This window comes from Doryrhamphus excisus, chromosome 21, assembly GCF_030265055.1.
Source record: "Doryrhamphus excisus isolate RoL2022-K1 chromosome 21, RoL_Dexc_1.0, whole genome shotgun sequence".
In the NCBI taxonomy this organism is placed as follows: domain Eukaryota; kingdom Metazoa; phylum Chordata; class Actinopteri; order Syngnathiformes; family Syngnathidae; genus Doryrhamphus; species Doryrhamphus excisus.
Window position 1 is genome coordinate 7,331,387 of NC_080486.1, and position 17,674 is coordinate 7,349,060.

The 17,674-nt window shown below is 42.8% G+C and overlaps 1 protein-coding gene across 1 annotated transcript in view; it reads left to right on the forward strand.

Annotated features, from left to right (window-relative positions):
• ptprn2 (protein tyrosine phosphatase receptor type N2) overlaps nucleotides 1-17,674 on the forward strand; it is an 85,212-nt gene that overhangs the window by 16,713 nt on the left and 50,825 nt on the right. Inside the window, exon 10 of the mRNA XM_058059919.1 lies at nucleotides 1,618-1,697. Within this exon, the coding sequence (XP_057915902.1) occupies nucleotides 1,618-1,697 (80 nt within the window). The remainder of the gene's footprint in view (nucleotides 1-1,617; nucleotides 1,698-17,674) is intronic.

The window sequence follows — 17,674 nt, forward strand, 5'->3', positions numbered from 1 at the left end:
CTACAACGCTTGTGAGGATAAGCGGTATAGAAAATGGATGGATGGATGCTGGGATAGGCTCCAGCATACCCATTACCCTCGTGAGGATAAGTGGTATAGAAAATGGATGGATGCTGGGATAGGCTCCAGCATACCCATGACCCTCGTGAGGAGAAGCGGTATAGAAAATGGATGGATGGATGCTGGGATAGGCTCCAGCATACATACGACCCTTGTGAGGATAAGCGGTATAGAAAATGAATGGATGGATGCTGGGATAGGCTCCAGCATACCCACGACCCTCGTGAGGATAGGCGGTACAGAAAATGGATCCAGAACAGACTGTAATTTAGCCAGCAAATGCCTCCCATAGTATTGTATGAACAAACAGATTTTCTTTACTTTCAATAACTAAGTATGTTTGAGTTATTAATTGCATGGTACTCAAATTCTGACGAAAGATGAGTTTTCTTCAAAGTAAAAGCTCCAGGCAAAGACACTGCTTTTCATTCGGACGTTTTGACAAAATAAATATGATTTAAATTACGAGACTCACGCTGAGCTCTCTCTTATTTCCTGATCGGAGGCGTAACCCTTGTGATGTAATGATGCGGCTCCCCGGGACGCTGGTTCAACGCCAGGGCTCAACTAAAGTTAGCTGCAGTGGAAAAGAGATACCTGTGACCAGTGTTGAATACTACATACCATTCACAGTACCCTGCGTATCATTCACAGTGTCTTTGAATGCATCCTCAATGCCTTGTGTTTGCATTTGAACTCATTCAATCCCAGCCTTTTTTCCAAAAGCCATAATTTTGACAGATTTTTCAAGCCATGCAGAATATTGTGTTCTATGTAAGTATATAGCAAAAGAAACATTAGACTCCACCTTGTGGCCGTTATTTCGGCTTAAAACCACACCAATACGTGTTCTATTGTGGAGTTGCATCGTCAGCTCTTTGTGCCTCGCGCCAAAAATGATAACAAATTAGTTAATTTAAACATTATTGTGCTTGAAAATGCATACATCTTGGCAAAAATACAAATGTATTCAACCACAAAACAACATTTGTTTGTTTATTTTGGCTTTTTCCTGATTACAGAGTCGCCACAGTGGATCTTTTTTTGATCCGCATACTGATTTTTGGCCCTTTAAATTTCTGATGCCCTTCCTGACGAATACCGATGATGCCTACTAGTAGAAACAGCATGATTTATTAATTATTAGATTTTTTTAAATTTGCCACATTCAAACCGCAAAGACGTTAGTTATACATTTTTATAAACCCGAACGCCCGATCCCATCAGTGTATTTATACGTCTTTTATGTATTTTTTTCCGCGAGAGGCTAAAGGAGGTGATGATGCGACCCCTCACCAATGGATTTGACCTGAGAGCAAATTTTAATGCCATCAAAACAACCTCTAGGTGGCAGAAGGGCCATTTTTAGGCAGCACTCATTTCCAAATGTCAAAATTGTAAATCCTTAATGGTACGGAAGAGGTTGTCTTTTGAAAAATGGCCGACATAGGCAGGTTTCTGCCAACGACTGCTTGTTTTTGAAGAGAAATGAAAGTTAATTATTCCTGTCAGAGGTGAAAACGTCAGTCTTAACTGCCATTGTGCTGTTCCCTCCAGGGTTCTGGGTCCTGCATTGACATTCAGAGTCGGGCACAACCCCAAGAATGTGACCACGGCAGATGTGGTACAAATTGCAGGTAAGAGCAGCCGTTCTAAGGCCTCCAATTGTCATGTCATTTCCCCGCTCTGTCACGCCTGTGCGTCAGTAAATGAGGACACAGACGAGTCTCTTTGTAGATGTAGATGCTTGTCGTCTTGTACGAACAAAGTCTGATCTCAGAGATGACTAACACACTGTACATCAGTGGGGACTAAGCTACATCAGATGATTCCATTTCACAACATGATATGACATTTGTTTGTAGTGTTCTACCAGTTGTGGACTCCTATAGAGCAACTACACACAATAACCTGCACAGAAAGCATTATAGATCTTCCAGAATCTGCACCTATCCAGTTGTATTTCTTTGGAGTTTGTGCTTCCCATGAAAACGGTCTGTTTTAATGTCTTTCACCCACGGCCCACTTTACTGTGCTCACAAGGACTTTCGGATAGCTGCCGAACCCAACTTTATAAACGTTGATAAACCGTATAGGTGTTGAATCCCGAATCTGATCCGGATGTAGAGACTGGACAGTCTGTAGTTTCTCAAGAAAGAGGTTACTTCAGGACGTCTCTCCATGTTAAGTAGCTTTAGCATTTTAGCAGCTAGCAGCAGCTACACTAATAACCCACTCGAAAGCTTTATAGATCTTCCAGAATCTGCACCTATTCCAGCTGTATTTCTTTAGATTTCTTTCTTCCTGTGAAAACGGTCTGTTTTGATGTATTCCTCCCACGGCCTGCCTCCAGCCACGCCCACTCAAAGCGGAATGAGATTGAAACGTGATCAATTACAAGCAGCGGAAACCCTGCGATAGATGATTTGCTGTGTTTTTGACATTGATGGAAACTTGTGACTGACTCACTGTCCCCGTTCCCCTCGGCGTGTGGATGTCCTAAATGACTTAGCGAAGTGTGGCAACACTCCTAGCAGTCAATATCAACCATCATCACCTTTGGTCTTGTGGTTGGATGAAATGCGTATCTGTTTTTGATATTTTTTCTAGGGATGAGCTTTCTAGGGAATAGCCTTTGTGCCAGATTACAGCGTGTAGTGAGCCTCGCTGTCATTTCTCTTTTCCACTTGGCTTTACCGGTAGAGCCCAGGCAACTTCACTCAGTATTACACTCCACAGTCTCCTCTCTGATAACATGCCGATCTTGGTTCTGCTGCGTTGTTGTCGTGTACGTTCAATGCCGCGTGGTTTTAAAGTGAAAGTAACCGCCCTGTGCTCCGTTTTCCTCAAATTCTTCCCCTTCCTCTCCCCTTTCCCTTGCTTGCTTTGATGGACTTTGATGGGACGGCGTGTAGCGAGAGCTAATGAAAGGCGTGAGCAGGGCTGAAATGTCAGCCCAAATGTTAAGTCAACACGACGGTCCGCCTGACCCGTGTGGATGAATTATGAATACAAGCCCACCTGAATAGCGATGGGCAAAAGTCAGCAGCAAGAGCCGATCAAACTAACTTGTGGTTTTAATTGGTGCCTTTTATTCACAACACATCTGCTGAAGAATGAAATATTAAATCAATCTGTGATCTTTACGGCAACATTTTGTGTCCCTGCTGACCTTCCATCAAATTGTGCCGGAGCTTCATTTCCTGTCTACCTTGCTCCCCGCGACCACCTCTTTTATTTCCGTCACAGTGTGAAATGGAGTGAACTTCCCACCCTCCGATATTAGAAAGGATGCAAAGTGAATGCATAGTCCACATTCTGGTTTGTGGTCTGTGGCTGCACATATGTGATGTTGACCTCAACACAATATGGCGGCGATGCTTGTGTTGTTGTTGAGGTAGCTCGCAGGTTGTGGAACAACATTGTGTGTTAAATGTGAAAATGAAAGTGACGCCCACATGCCGCGGCCACCTGGGTAATCCCAGCTGACCTTTGCCTTATGTGTGACTGTGCATAAATGACGTGGCCTCCTAATGAACTCATCACAACCCCTGCTGCATCCTGGGCTCAACCTGCTGCTGGGAGCCTGCGCAGCATGCCTGCTACGTTCATGGCAGTAGACGACCAAGCAGCACTTTTTCAGCTATTCAAGCTGCGCTAATCAGCATGCATTTATCATATCTTTTATACATTTTTTCATAATAAACACTTTTACACTTGCACGATATCATGAGGTCCAATACAATAGCTGGATCAGACATTTTGCTCAAACTTGATATTTACCAATATTTATATCGTATCACCCTCATTCCACCTTCTTCATTCTCTTTAGGCTTTTCCCTTCAGGAGAATCAATCTCCTCCATCCAACTCTGTCTCTCTCACACCAACTACCCTCATTTCCTCCTTCGCTACATCCATAAACCTCCTCTTTGGTCTTCCTCTACGTCTCCTGCCTGGCAGCAGCATCCTTCTACCAATATATTCACTATTTCTCCTCTGGACATGTCCCAACCATCTCAGTCTGGCCTCTCTGACTTTATCTCCAAGGCCCCTAACATGTAATGACCCTCTGATGTACTCGTTCCTGATCCTATCCATCCTGGTCACTCTCAATGAGAATCCTAATTTCTACTATATTACATTGCATTACTCCTCACAAGGCTATACTCTGCTGTACTCTGTGTGTATGCTAGCGACCCCGCCTCCACCCACCGAGGCAAAGAGACTGTATGATTAATAAAAGGTCTCACTCCATTCATGCTGTTGTTCTATGTGGATCAAATGCGGCAAGGTGCTGTAACTAGTGCCGTAACGGGAGTGCTTCTGGCTTCCCAGCATACCTTGCGGCACCTTTTGTGAATAGTTGCTCAAAATACTTTAAGATAGTTGTTTATTATCCTCCATTAGTAGTAGTAGTTGCCCCGTGTATGTTACCTACCTGTTGGGTTAAGTTTATGTTGATGCAAGTTGCCTAAATAAAGAGCAACTTCCTTTAAGCGAGCTGCAGTGCGTCTTACTGTATTTTAGGAAACATAGTGTAATTATTATGTTTTCTATATTTTTACCACTTATGGCCTACCCTCGCTCAGGCTTGTGACAGTTTCCTTTCATGTGTGTTGACAAGTTTGTCACTGAGATGAAATATACTTCCAGAGTGAATACTTCATGCACCCAGACTCCTCCAGCGGCCCCCGGGGGTCGCTGAACAGTATTTTCCAAATGAAAGTTTATTTTAAAAGTACAAAATGTATTAAACCTGGGATGTTTTTCAAACTTCTTTGGCTGACATTTTTACCCCCATTAGCTCTTCTATCTTGTCTTGATGCTCACCTCGTTTCCAGCAGCGTGGCAAATGGAACGCTGTTTAAAGCTTTCACCTTTGCCTGGTAATGTATATGTTGTGATACAGAAACACTTTTTCCTGCTCTGATGGAGGTTTATACGGCTCTGCTGCATACTGTTGTCCATCTATCTGCCCAGCACTTCTATTTGATGTGTTCAATACCCATTGACGAGAATAGACAAAGAGACTGGCTTGAAAGGCACGGACAGTATTGAGGACATTTGATAACTCATTGAAAAGCATCTTTTGGGCGGCAGGTTCTTAGCGGTTGCGTTAGTGAAAAGCCTGCTGGGAGGTCTGACTGTATTAGCGGAGGTAGAGGCTCTTGTGTTCTGCTCAACTGGAAAACCGCAGGACAAAGACGCGCAATGCCTAATCCCTGCTCGGCTGCAAAACAAAAGAGAAAGCTGCTGCTTTATCAAAACTACAAGGCCGTGTGTGTGTGTGTGTGTGTGTGTGTGCGTTTTATTTGCGTGAGCTTGTATTTTCTTGTGCAGCTGTGTTCATAAAACGTGTTATTTCATGTTGGTGATGCTTTTATTTGTTTCAGAAGTTACATCACGTTTACACTTGCATCGTATCCAAAAAGGAGTAGGAAGAAGCAAAGTTGTTAAAATTCCGACCGCTTCTCCAAATCCTAGCTGGGACTGACGGTTGATTCTCATCCAGTCATGCCTATGTTGACAATAAATCAATAGAATTTCCTATATTCATAAAGTATATTGTTGAATGTTGATGACTTTGTTTATATACTTATTTACTGTATGATTTACTTCCGTCTTGTGAGTGCAGGGATTTCCTTACCTACATCTTTACCTGTAGGGTCTAGACTTAAGATCTTTTAATCTTAAGCTCTTTTTGATGATTTGTTATCTTTGCCATCTCAGAGAGGACCACTACTTCGGTCAATAATTTGTGGTTATCGTTCACTTGTCTTCTTCTGTAATTCCTGTATTTGGTTACCATAAATTCCAGAACTGTGTGCTAATTTGTGGCTAAATTCTACTCTTCAGAACTACTATTAATTTTTTAAATACTCTGTACTCTGGCAAACAAACTTCCTATGTGTGTGTGTGTGTGTGTGCGTGCGAGTGTGTGTGTATATGTGTCTTGTTGTTGTCTTTCTTTTTTTTTTACATTTAAAACACTTTGTGCTACATTCTATGTATGAAAAGAAAGCGCTCTACAAATAAAATTTGATTGGTTGATTGATGACTGTGCCGCTAGCAAGTCAGTGAGTTAGTTTCTTTAGCAGGAGCCAATCATGAGCGATCAGTGCATACCGAGTTCGAAATCACAGAATAACTCTGATAAGTCTGACTCACGGTGAACACTAAACTCATCACACAGCAACTAAACAATCAAAAGGTAAACCAGTGAAAAATATACAAACAGGCACCAATACGAATTTCAAAATTCATGTTAAGTTTCCCCATAATGCATTTTGTCCAAGCAATGCATTCATGAATGCGCTGCAATGACGTCAGCCTCCCTCTGGGCTCTGGCTCCCTCTGGTGGGCATTTGGTGGACATCCATTTTCTATGCCGCTTGTCCTCCAATGAATGCATTGCTCAAACGCAATACGCATACATTGTAAAACATCCGGTGGCTAAATCAAGGTGCAAGGTGTCATCACATAGCAACCCAAATGTCTCCCTCCCTCATGGTGAGCTAATATGCATGCAAAACAGGACTATTCATTCAACCATTAATTCAAAGGCTTTAAATGTTTACACCGTGACCTCCAAGGCTGCTTGATGGTCAGGCACGTATGTTATCCTCACTGATGCGTCCCCACACTAGGCCAAACGCCGGGCTGTTGGAGTGCTGAAGTAGCGAGCAGGATCCGGGCGAGGACTCTCCTTTTGTCTTGGCTGTCACGCCTGGACGACCCTGCAGCCTTGTGAGGCCACAAAGGCCCCCAGAGGCCAGGCCACAGCAATGAGTCCGCGGGCCCCCGGGCCGTGAGAACCCCAGCCCCGGTCAATGACGGCTGGAAGCCAGAGGACCCTGAGAGCAAGTAGCTGGACCATCTGGAGCAGAGAGCACAGACCCTGACACACGGCTGTCACCCCAGGGAGGCTTGAACACAGACAATATCCTCCCCGGGTCGCTTCCTCATACTTGAGTAACAACACAGAGGAAATCCAAGGGAGGCGGCCTGTTATTCAAACAGGAGAAAGAAAGTTTTTCTAAAAGACAACACGTGATATGAAATGCATTCCATTGAGGGAGCGAATCCCTCCTACTTGAACTTGTACAAACCGCTAATACGCCCGACAAAAGATGGATGACCGGACTTGAAAATGTCTCAGTGCAATGAAATTGAGCTCGTTAGCTGATAGAAAGTCACTGGCGGGGAGTTTTCACGTGAAAAGGCAGCAGAGCGACTACGTGATGGAGGCTACCAGTTGAGTGCTTGTGTTTTCCAGCTGAGAAGATCAGCATAGATCTCCCACGCAGACGGAGCTGACCTTCACTCTGGCAAGCACTTGTCAAAATGCCAATGATAATTACCTGCTCTCTTGGCAAACAACACAACGTTTTATCCACACGGCTCTGTGACACTCCAAGAAGCCTACGTACGACGCCGTGGTGGTCATCTTAAGCCGCTGGCATTCCACAGCGCCGTGTTTGCTGCTGTGATGTTTACCACTCTCAACCAACAAGCCACCAGAGGCTGAGGGGGGGTTTGGGGTGGAGGAGAAGTGAGAATTACATTTTCTCACCTATATTTTGTTTTCGGGTTGCGCTGTCAAAGTAAAATTGAGTTTGTCAGCATGGAATCATGAGAACTTTACTTTTGATTTCTTTTTTTTTTTTTTCCCAGAGAGTGCAGTGAGTATCGGTGAGCAGAGAGGTCAGAAAACAAGCCCATCCCTCCCTCTTTCCCGTCTTTCCCTGGACGCTCTACTCCCCATCACTGGCTACCGCTCTCTGCTTGAGTGCTTGAATGTGCTCACTTCGGTGATCAAAGTCTTCCTCAGTCTCTTCTCCTCCATTGCCCCTGGCTCTCTCTCTCTGTGTGTGTGTGTGTGTGTGTGTCGTACATTCTCACTAGAACCCATCCTCTTTTGCATCATCCTCCGTCTGCCAGAGGGCACACACACACAGCGTACAAAGACAGACACATGCACACAAATCAAGAGTGATGCTAATTCCACATGACGCCGTCCACATTTGAGTTTTCCCTAACATTTAATGCAGAGTTGATCAGTAAGCAGGAAAAGGATGGACACGTGTTGCTATGCCTTGTTCCTCTACGTGCTTTTAAGCTCTCTTAGTAGCGTTTAGGTTCACACAGAAAGGTTACGCCATATTTTTACCATTTCAGATTTGCGTCCATACGCTGTTTTAGAGGTGGAAATCATGAATTTTTTGCAAACACCTCCCTACCAGACAGTGATGGGAATAACAGTGTTTAAAATATGGCATTACTTTTTTCAGTAACGAGTAATCTAATTACTTTTACTGTCAGCATAACGGCGTTACCATTTTCGACACCCCGTTACTGCACGTTACTGAAGCCGCCTAAAAATATATCACCGACTTCATAACTAACTAGTTGTAACTAGTGTTGCAGAGTGACAAGGGAGGGGGTGAGATAACCACATAAGCAATGAGCATTGGCTAAGGTTTAGTAAGATTGGTCTTCAGCCAATCAGAGAACTTGGGTGGGCGGGTGTTTAGAGCACATAAGCAATGAGGATTGGCTAAGGTTTAGTGAGATTGCGGTGGGGGCAATAGTTACTTTTACTGGTAACTTGTTACTTTTGTAGTGGAATAACTCAGTTAGTAACTCAGTTACTTTTTTGAGAAGTAAGTAGTAACTATAACTAATTACTTTTTTAAAGTAACATGCACAAACTGCTACCAGAGCATTTTGAAGCCGCTTTAGACAGAAAAATATCAGAAAAGTCACCTTTTTCCTTCTAAATTTATTTGCTCTTTCATTTTTACCATTTCAGATTTGCGTCCACACACTGTTTTAGAGGTGTAAATCCTGGATTTTTTGAACTCACCTCCCTACCAAAGCGGATACAGGACATTCTGAAGCCGCTTTGGACAGAGATACATCAGACAAGTCACCTATTTGCTCTTTCATTCTTTCATTTCATTTATTTGCCTTTGCCTTTTCCAGTGTTAATTCCACTCACAAATCATTTTCATCACACTCCTCATCAACCCCCTTGTTTCCAGGACAGGACAGTAATGTATCAAAACAAATATGTACATGTCGACAAACAAAACTGACAGTTTTGTCAACAATATCATACCATATCGGCATAAAAATACGATATCGGTATCCGATTTTTTCTTGATTATGAAAACCCATATTTTCTACCACCACAGGAGATACGTCATGGTACATATGTATATCGGTATCGGAAATTGAGAGTTGGACATTATCGGCGTATCGGTTTTCTGCAAAAAAGCTAATATCTGACATCCCTAATTTGGACAGAAACTTTGATGTGGTCAATGAAAACGAGTTTGACACCTCTGCACCACTTTGCAAAACATCACCATCCCCATTACTCTCTACTCCGACTTGGCTTGTGTTGATGTTACGTGCATGAAGTGGTCCTTGCTGCCTTGTTAGCACACGCTGTTGTCATGGTCGGATCCTTCTGGATAGGATTGCTGGGCTGTACTACTTGTATTGAAGTGCGAAAAGTGCTAAACAGATTGTTGCATAGGTTAGCGTAGTTGTGAGTGTGGAAATGAGCTCCATGCAATTCTATATGAATAATATAACATGGACACTGCCGATAAACTGGAAAAACTACAAAAATAAAGGCATTTGGGAGTTGATTTAGTCTCCTCCCTCGCTCAAATCAAACACTTTTATTGTGCGTATCTTCCAGAAAATGTGTGATGTGGAAACATTCCAGACGATGAATGATTTAGTCGGTGTCTTTAGCTCCTTTTCATCCTGTTTGTCCTCGTCAGTCATGCTCTTGGCTCCTTCTCCATGCTTCCCTGCTCCTCGTTACTCCGCTCCCATGCTTGAGTGCTCACCTCAGTGTTGGGCCGAGGCTGTAAACATGTTTACTGTGTCAACATGGCCGTCGCAAAGCAGCTAAAGACAGTAACAGGTGCCCGTCAGCAGCCGGCCACATCTCCAGTGCATTAAAGGATCTCTGCTGCGGACGGGGATTAGTGTCGCCTGGCATTGTTTGTTTGCTAATTCCATCTCTGAGGTATTTGTGGGAAAAAGTCATGAATAATTGAAAGCCGTGAAACCGAGCTATCAGCAAGTGGAGGGAGATTAATGAGAAAGGGCTTCCAATTGGAGCCACGTAGCAAAACATTCAAGTGAATATGCATCGTTGGCCACCACGGGGATGACTCTTTTAACTTTTAATGCATGCGCTGAAGAAAGTGTGCATTGACACATTTACTTTACTGTAATCCGTGAAGACCGAGATTGTGTAAGCAAAGCTAATTATCAGCGTCTTTATGGTACAAACTGTTCTGATTCTTGATGTGACACCAATATTTTTTTGAGTAAAGCCGAGGATTGTCTTGAACGTATTATTAACCCAATGGTTGGCTAGTTTTATGATTTATAGCATGACACCAACATGTGGCACGTCGTCTCCTTGAGGTTTTGTCACGGCTCCGTAGACTGGAAGAGACGCAGCCACACGGGCATTCAGAGCGGAGATGCTTGGATTAAAGCACCATGTTGAGCAGTAAATCCAACCTCCTCTCCAGACCCGGCCCCCACCATTTCCCCACCTTTTTGCTCCTCTCCGACCCTCTCAGCCTTCATCTTCTGTGTTCTCCCCTCCCTTCATCTTTCCGGCTGCGATTGCATTGAACGCTGCCGCGCTGATGGCTCTCACCCGTGTGGAGAACAGCAGGTTCTTGTACACTGCGCTTTTCTTTTTTTTTTTTTTTTTACATTATGAGGCGGCTCGTATAAACAGCCATGCAAATGAGCCTTTCCCCCGTCTCCTGCTATGAGTCACGATGCAATGAAAAGATGGTGATAGTGATCAAATTGCTAGACTGAATTGAAAGACGCTGTGAAGATGATCTTCTGGCGGAGTTGAGGAAAAGGGCTTAATGGCGCTGATTCAGTCCATCTTGGCATGAGGGGAAATGGCAGTAACGAGATGTAAATCATTAACATGCACTGTATTTTGTCATATTCCTTCACAAAATACAGTGCAGAGGGAGGCTGACGTCATTGCAGCGCATTGATGAATGCATTATGGGGAAACTTTACAAGAGTTGTTTTTCCCCCTAATGTTTTAACTCTTATTGGTGCAGATTGTAGAGCAGGGGTGGGCAAACTGTGACCCGGGGGCCACATGTGGCCACCAAGTGGCCGTATGGGGAAACTTTACAAGAGTTGTTTTTCCCCCTAATGTTTTAACTCTTATTGGTGCAGATTGTAGAGCAGGGGTGGGCAAACTGCGGCCCGGGGGCCACATGCGGCCACCAAGTGTTTGAATCCGGCCCGCCAGTTGCTTACAAACTTGCAACATGACTTGCAAGTCGGATGTCTTATTTAGTAAAAAAAAAAAAACAAAAAAACAACAAAACTGTAAAATTAAATTACATAGTTTGATGTGGTCTGATGTTTAAAGTGCTCCTGAAAACAGGGACACTTATACAGATAAAATTAGACAAATAATTAAAGGGAAAATTATAAGCATAAAATAGTATGCTATATTATTATATAGTATATATACTAATATTAAATATATGTTTATATATACAATTTCATAAATACAATGTTGTTAACTCGGCCCACAAGTCAAAATATTTGCCCACTCCTGCTGTAGAGTATACAGAGTAAGAAGGATGCATAATGCCAAGGGCAACAGGTGGAGACAGGCTTAGAAGTAGAAGCTCAGTACTGTTAGTTTAACAAATGAATTGGATTTACATGGTTCCCTAAAAGAAAAATTGCTCTGGTTTTTGCACCATTCACTTCGTGTGGACAAATGACGACTAAACTCCAAGCCACCGCCGTGTATACATTATTTGTCTGCTACAAAGTGTACCATGCGTCCAGTAAAGCATTCTACCAGTGTGCTGTGTCCCCGCTAATGGTGACTCTGCCCTTAATTGGCCCCTCCATGCGGGTCCCTGCCAGAGCTTCAGGAGCTCCAAGTGTAGAGAAACAAAAGGGAGTCGCAGAGCTTCAAAGCACACGGGTGACATTTCTGCCTTTCCGTCTTCAAAGCGCTATTTGCTTTTGTACTGTGCTTTTTGACTATGATTACATGATATCTTTTCTAGCAAGGGATTACAGCCGTCTGCAATCATAGAGGAGAATTTGGAACCCTTTCAGAACCTTCTCAATAGAGCTGCCTAACATTAGGTTGGATTTTTAGCATTGTGTTTATTCCGCTGTTGCTTTGGCGGCCATATCAGGTGATCACTAACCCAGCGGAATGGCCTGCATTTTCTTCCACCACTTCGTCACGTCTCTAATTCAAGGCCAGGTGTGGCAGCAGCTTGGAGAAGAAGACAGATGCTCAATTTCCACTTTGTTTATCTTTTCGTGTGTACGCAGAGCATTTTAACTGTATGCAAATCATAAGTGTTGTGGTGATTTTTTTCATACAAAACCACGAGAGGCCATGACTGATCGCTTCCACTCCTAAACGATGTGCTCCTCAATAGGATGTGTTTTCTTGCGTACTGCCCTCCAGATTCATCATATCCTTTCATTCAGGCATTTCAAAGAGGAAGCAAGAAGTCTCTAAATGATTGATGCGCTTTAAAAAGGACTTCCTCCTGTCTTAAATCGATAGCAACCGACTGTCATGACTCACTGGCCTGTATACAGCAGGTCAGACGCCTACAGAGGAGCGCTCTCTATCTCAAAGCTCTCTTGAAAGGACACCACCTTTCAATTTAACTCCAATATCCACCTCAGATGGACTTGCAATGGATTTCAGGCCACTTCAGACTGTTGCTAAAGCCAAAGCGGTCCTTTTTTTTATTACAATAAATACTTGCTTCAAATCAGCGTGAATGAAGATTTGAAATGACTTGAATGTGTTGTTTTCGGGGCCAATGGTTCGCGTTGTGTCTCGAGCCTGGATTATGCTTCTGTGTTGTCACAGATCTTCCAGAATCTGCACCTATTCCTTGGAGTTCCCAAATGGTCTGTTTTAATTTATTCCCCCTATGATCCGCCTCCTGGCACGCCCACTCCTCTGTTTTGTTGACAACATTTATAGGTCAGAAAAGTGAAAAAAAAAAAACATAATAGGTTGTCTTTAAACTCCCTTGATAGCTAGCAAACAATGCACAGTAAAGGACAAACAGAGTGCTAATTGACTGTGCTAATGTTCCAGCAGTCATTTTTATTGCAAATGTTGACCAAAGGCGTTCACAAATAGGGCATCTACACACAATATTTTACAGTGCACGTTTGGAGCAACCTTGTAACACAGGCCGGTGCCTCTTCCAGTGTTAATTCCACTCACGAATCATCTTCATCACGCTTATCATCAACCCCCTTGTTTCCAGGACGTGACAGTAATGCATCAAAACAAATACATGTTGACAAACACAATGACAGTTTTGTCATCAAATAGAAACGAGATGAAAATGTTGACAGAAATGAAATCCAATCATATCTAATTTGGTCTTGTATACGGTAGGGTGGATTACAGCCCTCATATTGGAATCTCGGAATATGGGAATCTCATATTGATGAGATATTACCTGCATGAGGTTATCCATGGATGAGGTTTTTGGCTTGACACAGTGAAGGAAAGATCTCCTCCTGTTCCATGTGGAAGTGGTAGTATAACAAGAAATTTCTCGGATGTCTTTTACGGGTTTTTATTAGCGCAAGGCAAAAAGAGTTGATGATGTAACTGCACAATAGAAGAGATCATGTTTGGTGCAGTTTTACGCCATAAAAATGGCCACAAGGTGGCAGAAGTGCATTTTATAAGAGGTTACACATTGAAGGGAAATTGAAATGAAATGAAACACACATACGTAGTTCAATTGTAAATAGTTCATGGTGTTATATTTGTAAATAAATGGTTATTGGTTATGTTTTGGCATATTTTCCACGTTTTGGCTAAATATATATGGCTACATGTGTGTCAAATTGAAAGTTGCTTGAAATGTATCTTCACAAAAAGCCTTTTTTCTCCCTTTTTTTGTTGGCAACTGATATTTTCCTGAAACTTACCTATGTTCTACTGCTTCTTTCAGTATGTCCGATAATTATTGGTACCAATGATTATAGATCTGATATCAGGTGATATCGGTATAATTTTTTTCATATTTTTTCTCAGATCATGAAAACCGATACTTAAAAAATGCTGTATACAATACATCTCCACCAAAGGAGATATGTCCTGTTGGGCTGATATCGGTATCGGAAATTGAGACTTAGACAATATTGGCAAAAAAGCCAATATCTGACATCCCTACCATGTTTTTTTAAAAAATGGCTGTTTTTTTTTTTAATGGCTTTATTTATGACGTTAAGCCAAACGTCTTTGATGCCTCTTCTTTGTTGGTGTTCACAGCTATTTCTTTCGGTCTGTGAAGTGGGCAACAAAACTAGAAATCAAAGTAAAAAAAAATATAGGGATGCTATTTAATGCCTATAGAGCTCTAATAATGTTAAAAAAAACATTTTAGAAGGTCATTAACATGTTTTTGTAGGCTCAAATTAGGAAAATAGATCTTCACTTATGATGGTCGGGGCTGGAACCAATTAACTGTGATAAATGTGGGCCAGCTGTATGTCCAATCACAAATATGTTAGCAACGTGCGCGACGAGGGGTGGGGTGATTTATGGATGAGATCCAATCAGAACTCCTGTCTTTGTGAGTAGGGCCTTTATTGTAAGAAGTTACATGTTGCAGTATATCTCGAGAAAGACTCGAGTAGACATTTCAGACACAACGATTGAGCGATTATCAGCACTAAAAGCACATCAATACATTTTAGTCCAGAAGCATGAACCAGGCTTGGGGGGGATTGCATGTCGCCGATGTGCAAGTCTGTCGCCGGTGGCATCGTCACCCTCCACGTCTGCCATGTTGCTATGTTCAAGCCACATCAGACTGGGGGATTACAGAAAGTTATTGTGGAGAAAACAAGAGTGGGTCCACTAAGCCGGCAGCAGACAGACGCAGGCGAGCGTGAAAGGTGTGAGAGGTGTTACATTAGCACCTGGATGTGAGAACAGCACACTCCTGACCTTTTAGCCTTTTAGCAGCGACTGATATACTCGCTTGGAAAGACATGACTTCAGTCCTGATCTGTCTTTTGATAACTCTTTCTCCGTTATTTACCTTCCCAGTATTCCTGTCATGTTTGTCCCATTTCCTGTCATTTGTCTTAAAGAACCGTCCAAGGAACCGGAGTCTCGTTCCGTTATCTTGTCATCACTTCTCCCTGGTTCATCAGCCCAAACATAGGGTTTGCATCCTTGGTTTAGTTTCCAACAAGCGCGACAAATGGCTGTGCCTTGAACGTTGGCGACAACTCCCTTCAAGTCACCTGCCAGGGCCCTAATTAGACTGATAAGCAGTGCAAGTGGAGGTAATCAGCCCCACGGAGCCCTGACAGACGGCTAAATGAGGAGGAGATGAGCCATGCAGCCCAACAGGTGTCCTTAAAAATAGGAATCATCTTGGCTAACTGCCTGCGACTTCAATCACGGGAGTTTGCAGCATATGTAGTCGTTATTTAGGCGCTGCCTGACTTCCCTGGAAAAAAAAAACTAGTTTTGGGCAACATTTGATAAATTTGAAGATGACAGAAAATATTCCAGTCATTGTGTCATCGACTTGGACTCGTTCTGCCTTAAAGTCGTATCACGATCATTATCTCATTTTGTCCTGAAGCAAAATGCTAATAAAAAAAAGTCAGCGGGCGGAATCCAAAATGATATCTGTACTAATAATGTCTCTGACGAGAAATGTCATGTTTCTCATTTTGACAGCTGAGCCAGGCACCTTCCTTTTACACCCACCACTTGGCAGATGTACGCATCCATGCTGACGAGCAGCCAGCAAATATGCAGAGATGGAGGACGCTCCAGGTTACTTGATCCGACCAAAGCTTTCCAGGGGTTTAGATGACAGCGAGCGTCGTCTCCGTAGTGCAGGGGCTTTGTAAGCCTGGAATACGAGGACATTTATCAGTCCTTGTTTGTATTGTATTAGCTTTCGCTGTTCCAATTAGATTCCCTTTGCTGAGCTCTTATCCAACGCACTTCGGCCACCTTGTGGCTGTTTTAATGGCTTAAAAGTGCTCTGAAATGTTGCATCATCACCTCTTTTTGTATATAGTCTATTCCAGAAATCACTCAACTGTGTGGATTTTGCTGCATAACCGTCTTTGTCAACAACCACGTCTTCCATCAATGTTGATGTTGAAGCATTAAAATGATGAAATGGACTAAAATACAAATATAAGGCATTTGAAGGGTGCATTTAAGGACGTTGATGATATGTAGTGTTCTGCACTGGTCACTAGGTGTCAGTAATGTTACCGTAATGTTTGGTGAGACACACAAGCACCAGACTTGATCACCAGGCTGATATTGCAGGTTTGAATTAGCTCACAACAGACACAATAATCCCTAATAAATCACGGGATAAGGCAGTGCCTCTCGAGGAGAGGCTACCAACATGTACATATTTCTAGTACTCAACATTCAATGTGACTCCATTTTGTTGCATTTTCCTGGTTTCATTTTTAAGTTCAGTCTGTACAGTACAGATGAATTAATACATTTGATCAGTTTCTCTGGTATTTCAAATGGGGGGGGGTGAAAAATGTCTTTAATGTCCCTCTGATGTACTCGTTCCTGATCCTATCCATCCTGGTCACTCCCAATGAGAAGGGGGCATCACAAAAAATAATTGAGAAGCACTGGGCTTTACGGCAAGCTGAAACTCAACTCTGAACCTCTGATGTCACTTCCTGTCCGCCAGTCACTCTGCTTCCGTAGGGAGCACATTTATAGCAACATACACTAGTATGAGTCTAATTTATGTCTTAAATGGATTATTTGCTGTTAATATGTATTCTATATTGGGTAATACGAGTGTAAAGGTGACTATAGGGGTGTTAGTTTGTATCTAGAGAGCTCTAGCAATGTTAAAATGTATTTTGAAAGAGCTAGTTAACTGTGAGGGATGACTGTATTTAAATTTTTTAAATTAATTATGAGATTTTTATCCATTTGAGATTTACCTGCCAGCATTTAGCATTTTGTTCCCTGACTGTAGCCAAAATGAACCACAGTGTGACCTTCAAACGGAGGTACGTCCTGCACTGTGATGATTGGGTACTGTTAGACCCTACTAAATATCTCTTCATGTATGCGCCAAAGAATTATGAAAAGCTATTTGATAACTGTCGTAGCCCCTGCCCTGTGCCCCCCCACCCTGCCTCTCTCACCGTCCTGACTGAGTGATGCCGTTTGTGATTGATAATGACAGTCGGAACAAATTCTCACTAATGAGGTCACATGGGTTGTTTTTTTTTTTTGAATGCTTTCTGGAATCACCCTTCACAGCTGTGTGGGTACAATCAAGCTGCTCCTCAAACGTTCAGCCAGCTAGAAACAGATCAATTCTTTCCCCTGGAAGACCTCCCTGCAGCCAAAATGGAAGTCTCGTCTGTCTGAGCATGCCTTTTTATTTCTCTGTTTCATCTCTCGACTCATTGGAGCCCATATCCTGCTCTCCTCTTCACCTTAACACTGCCTGCTCCTTCTTCACACGTGACGGCCTTTCCATATTTACTTT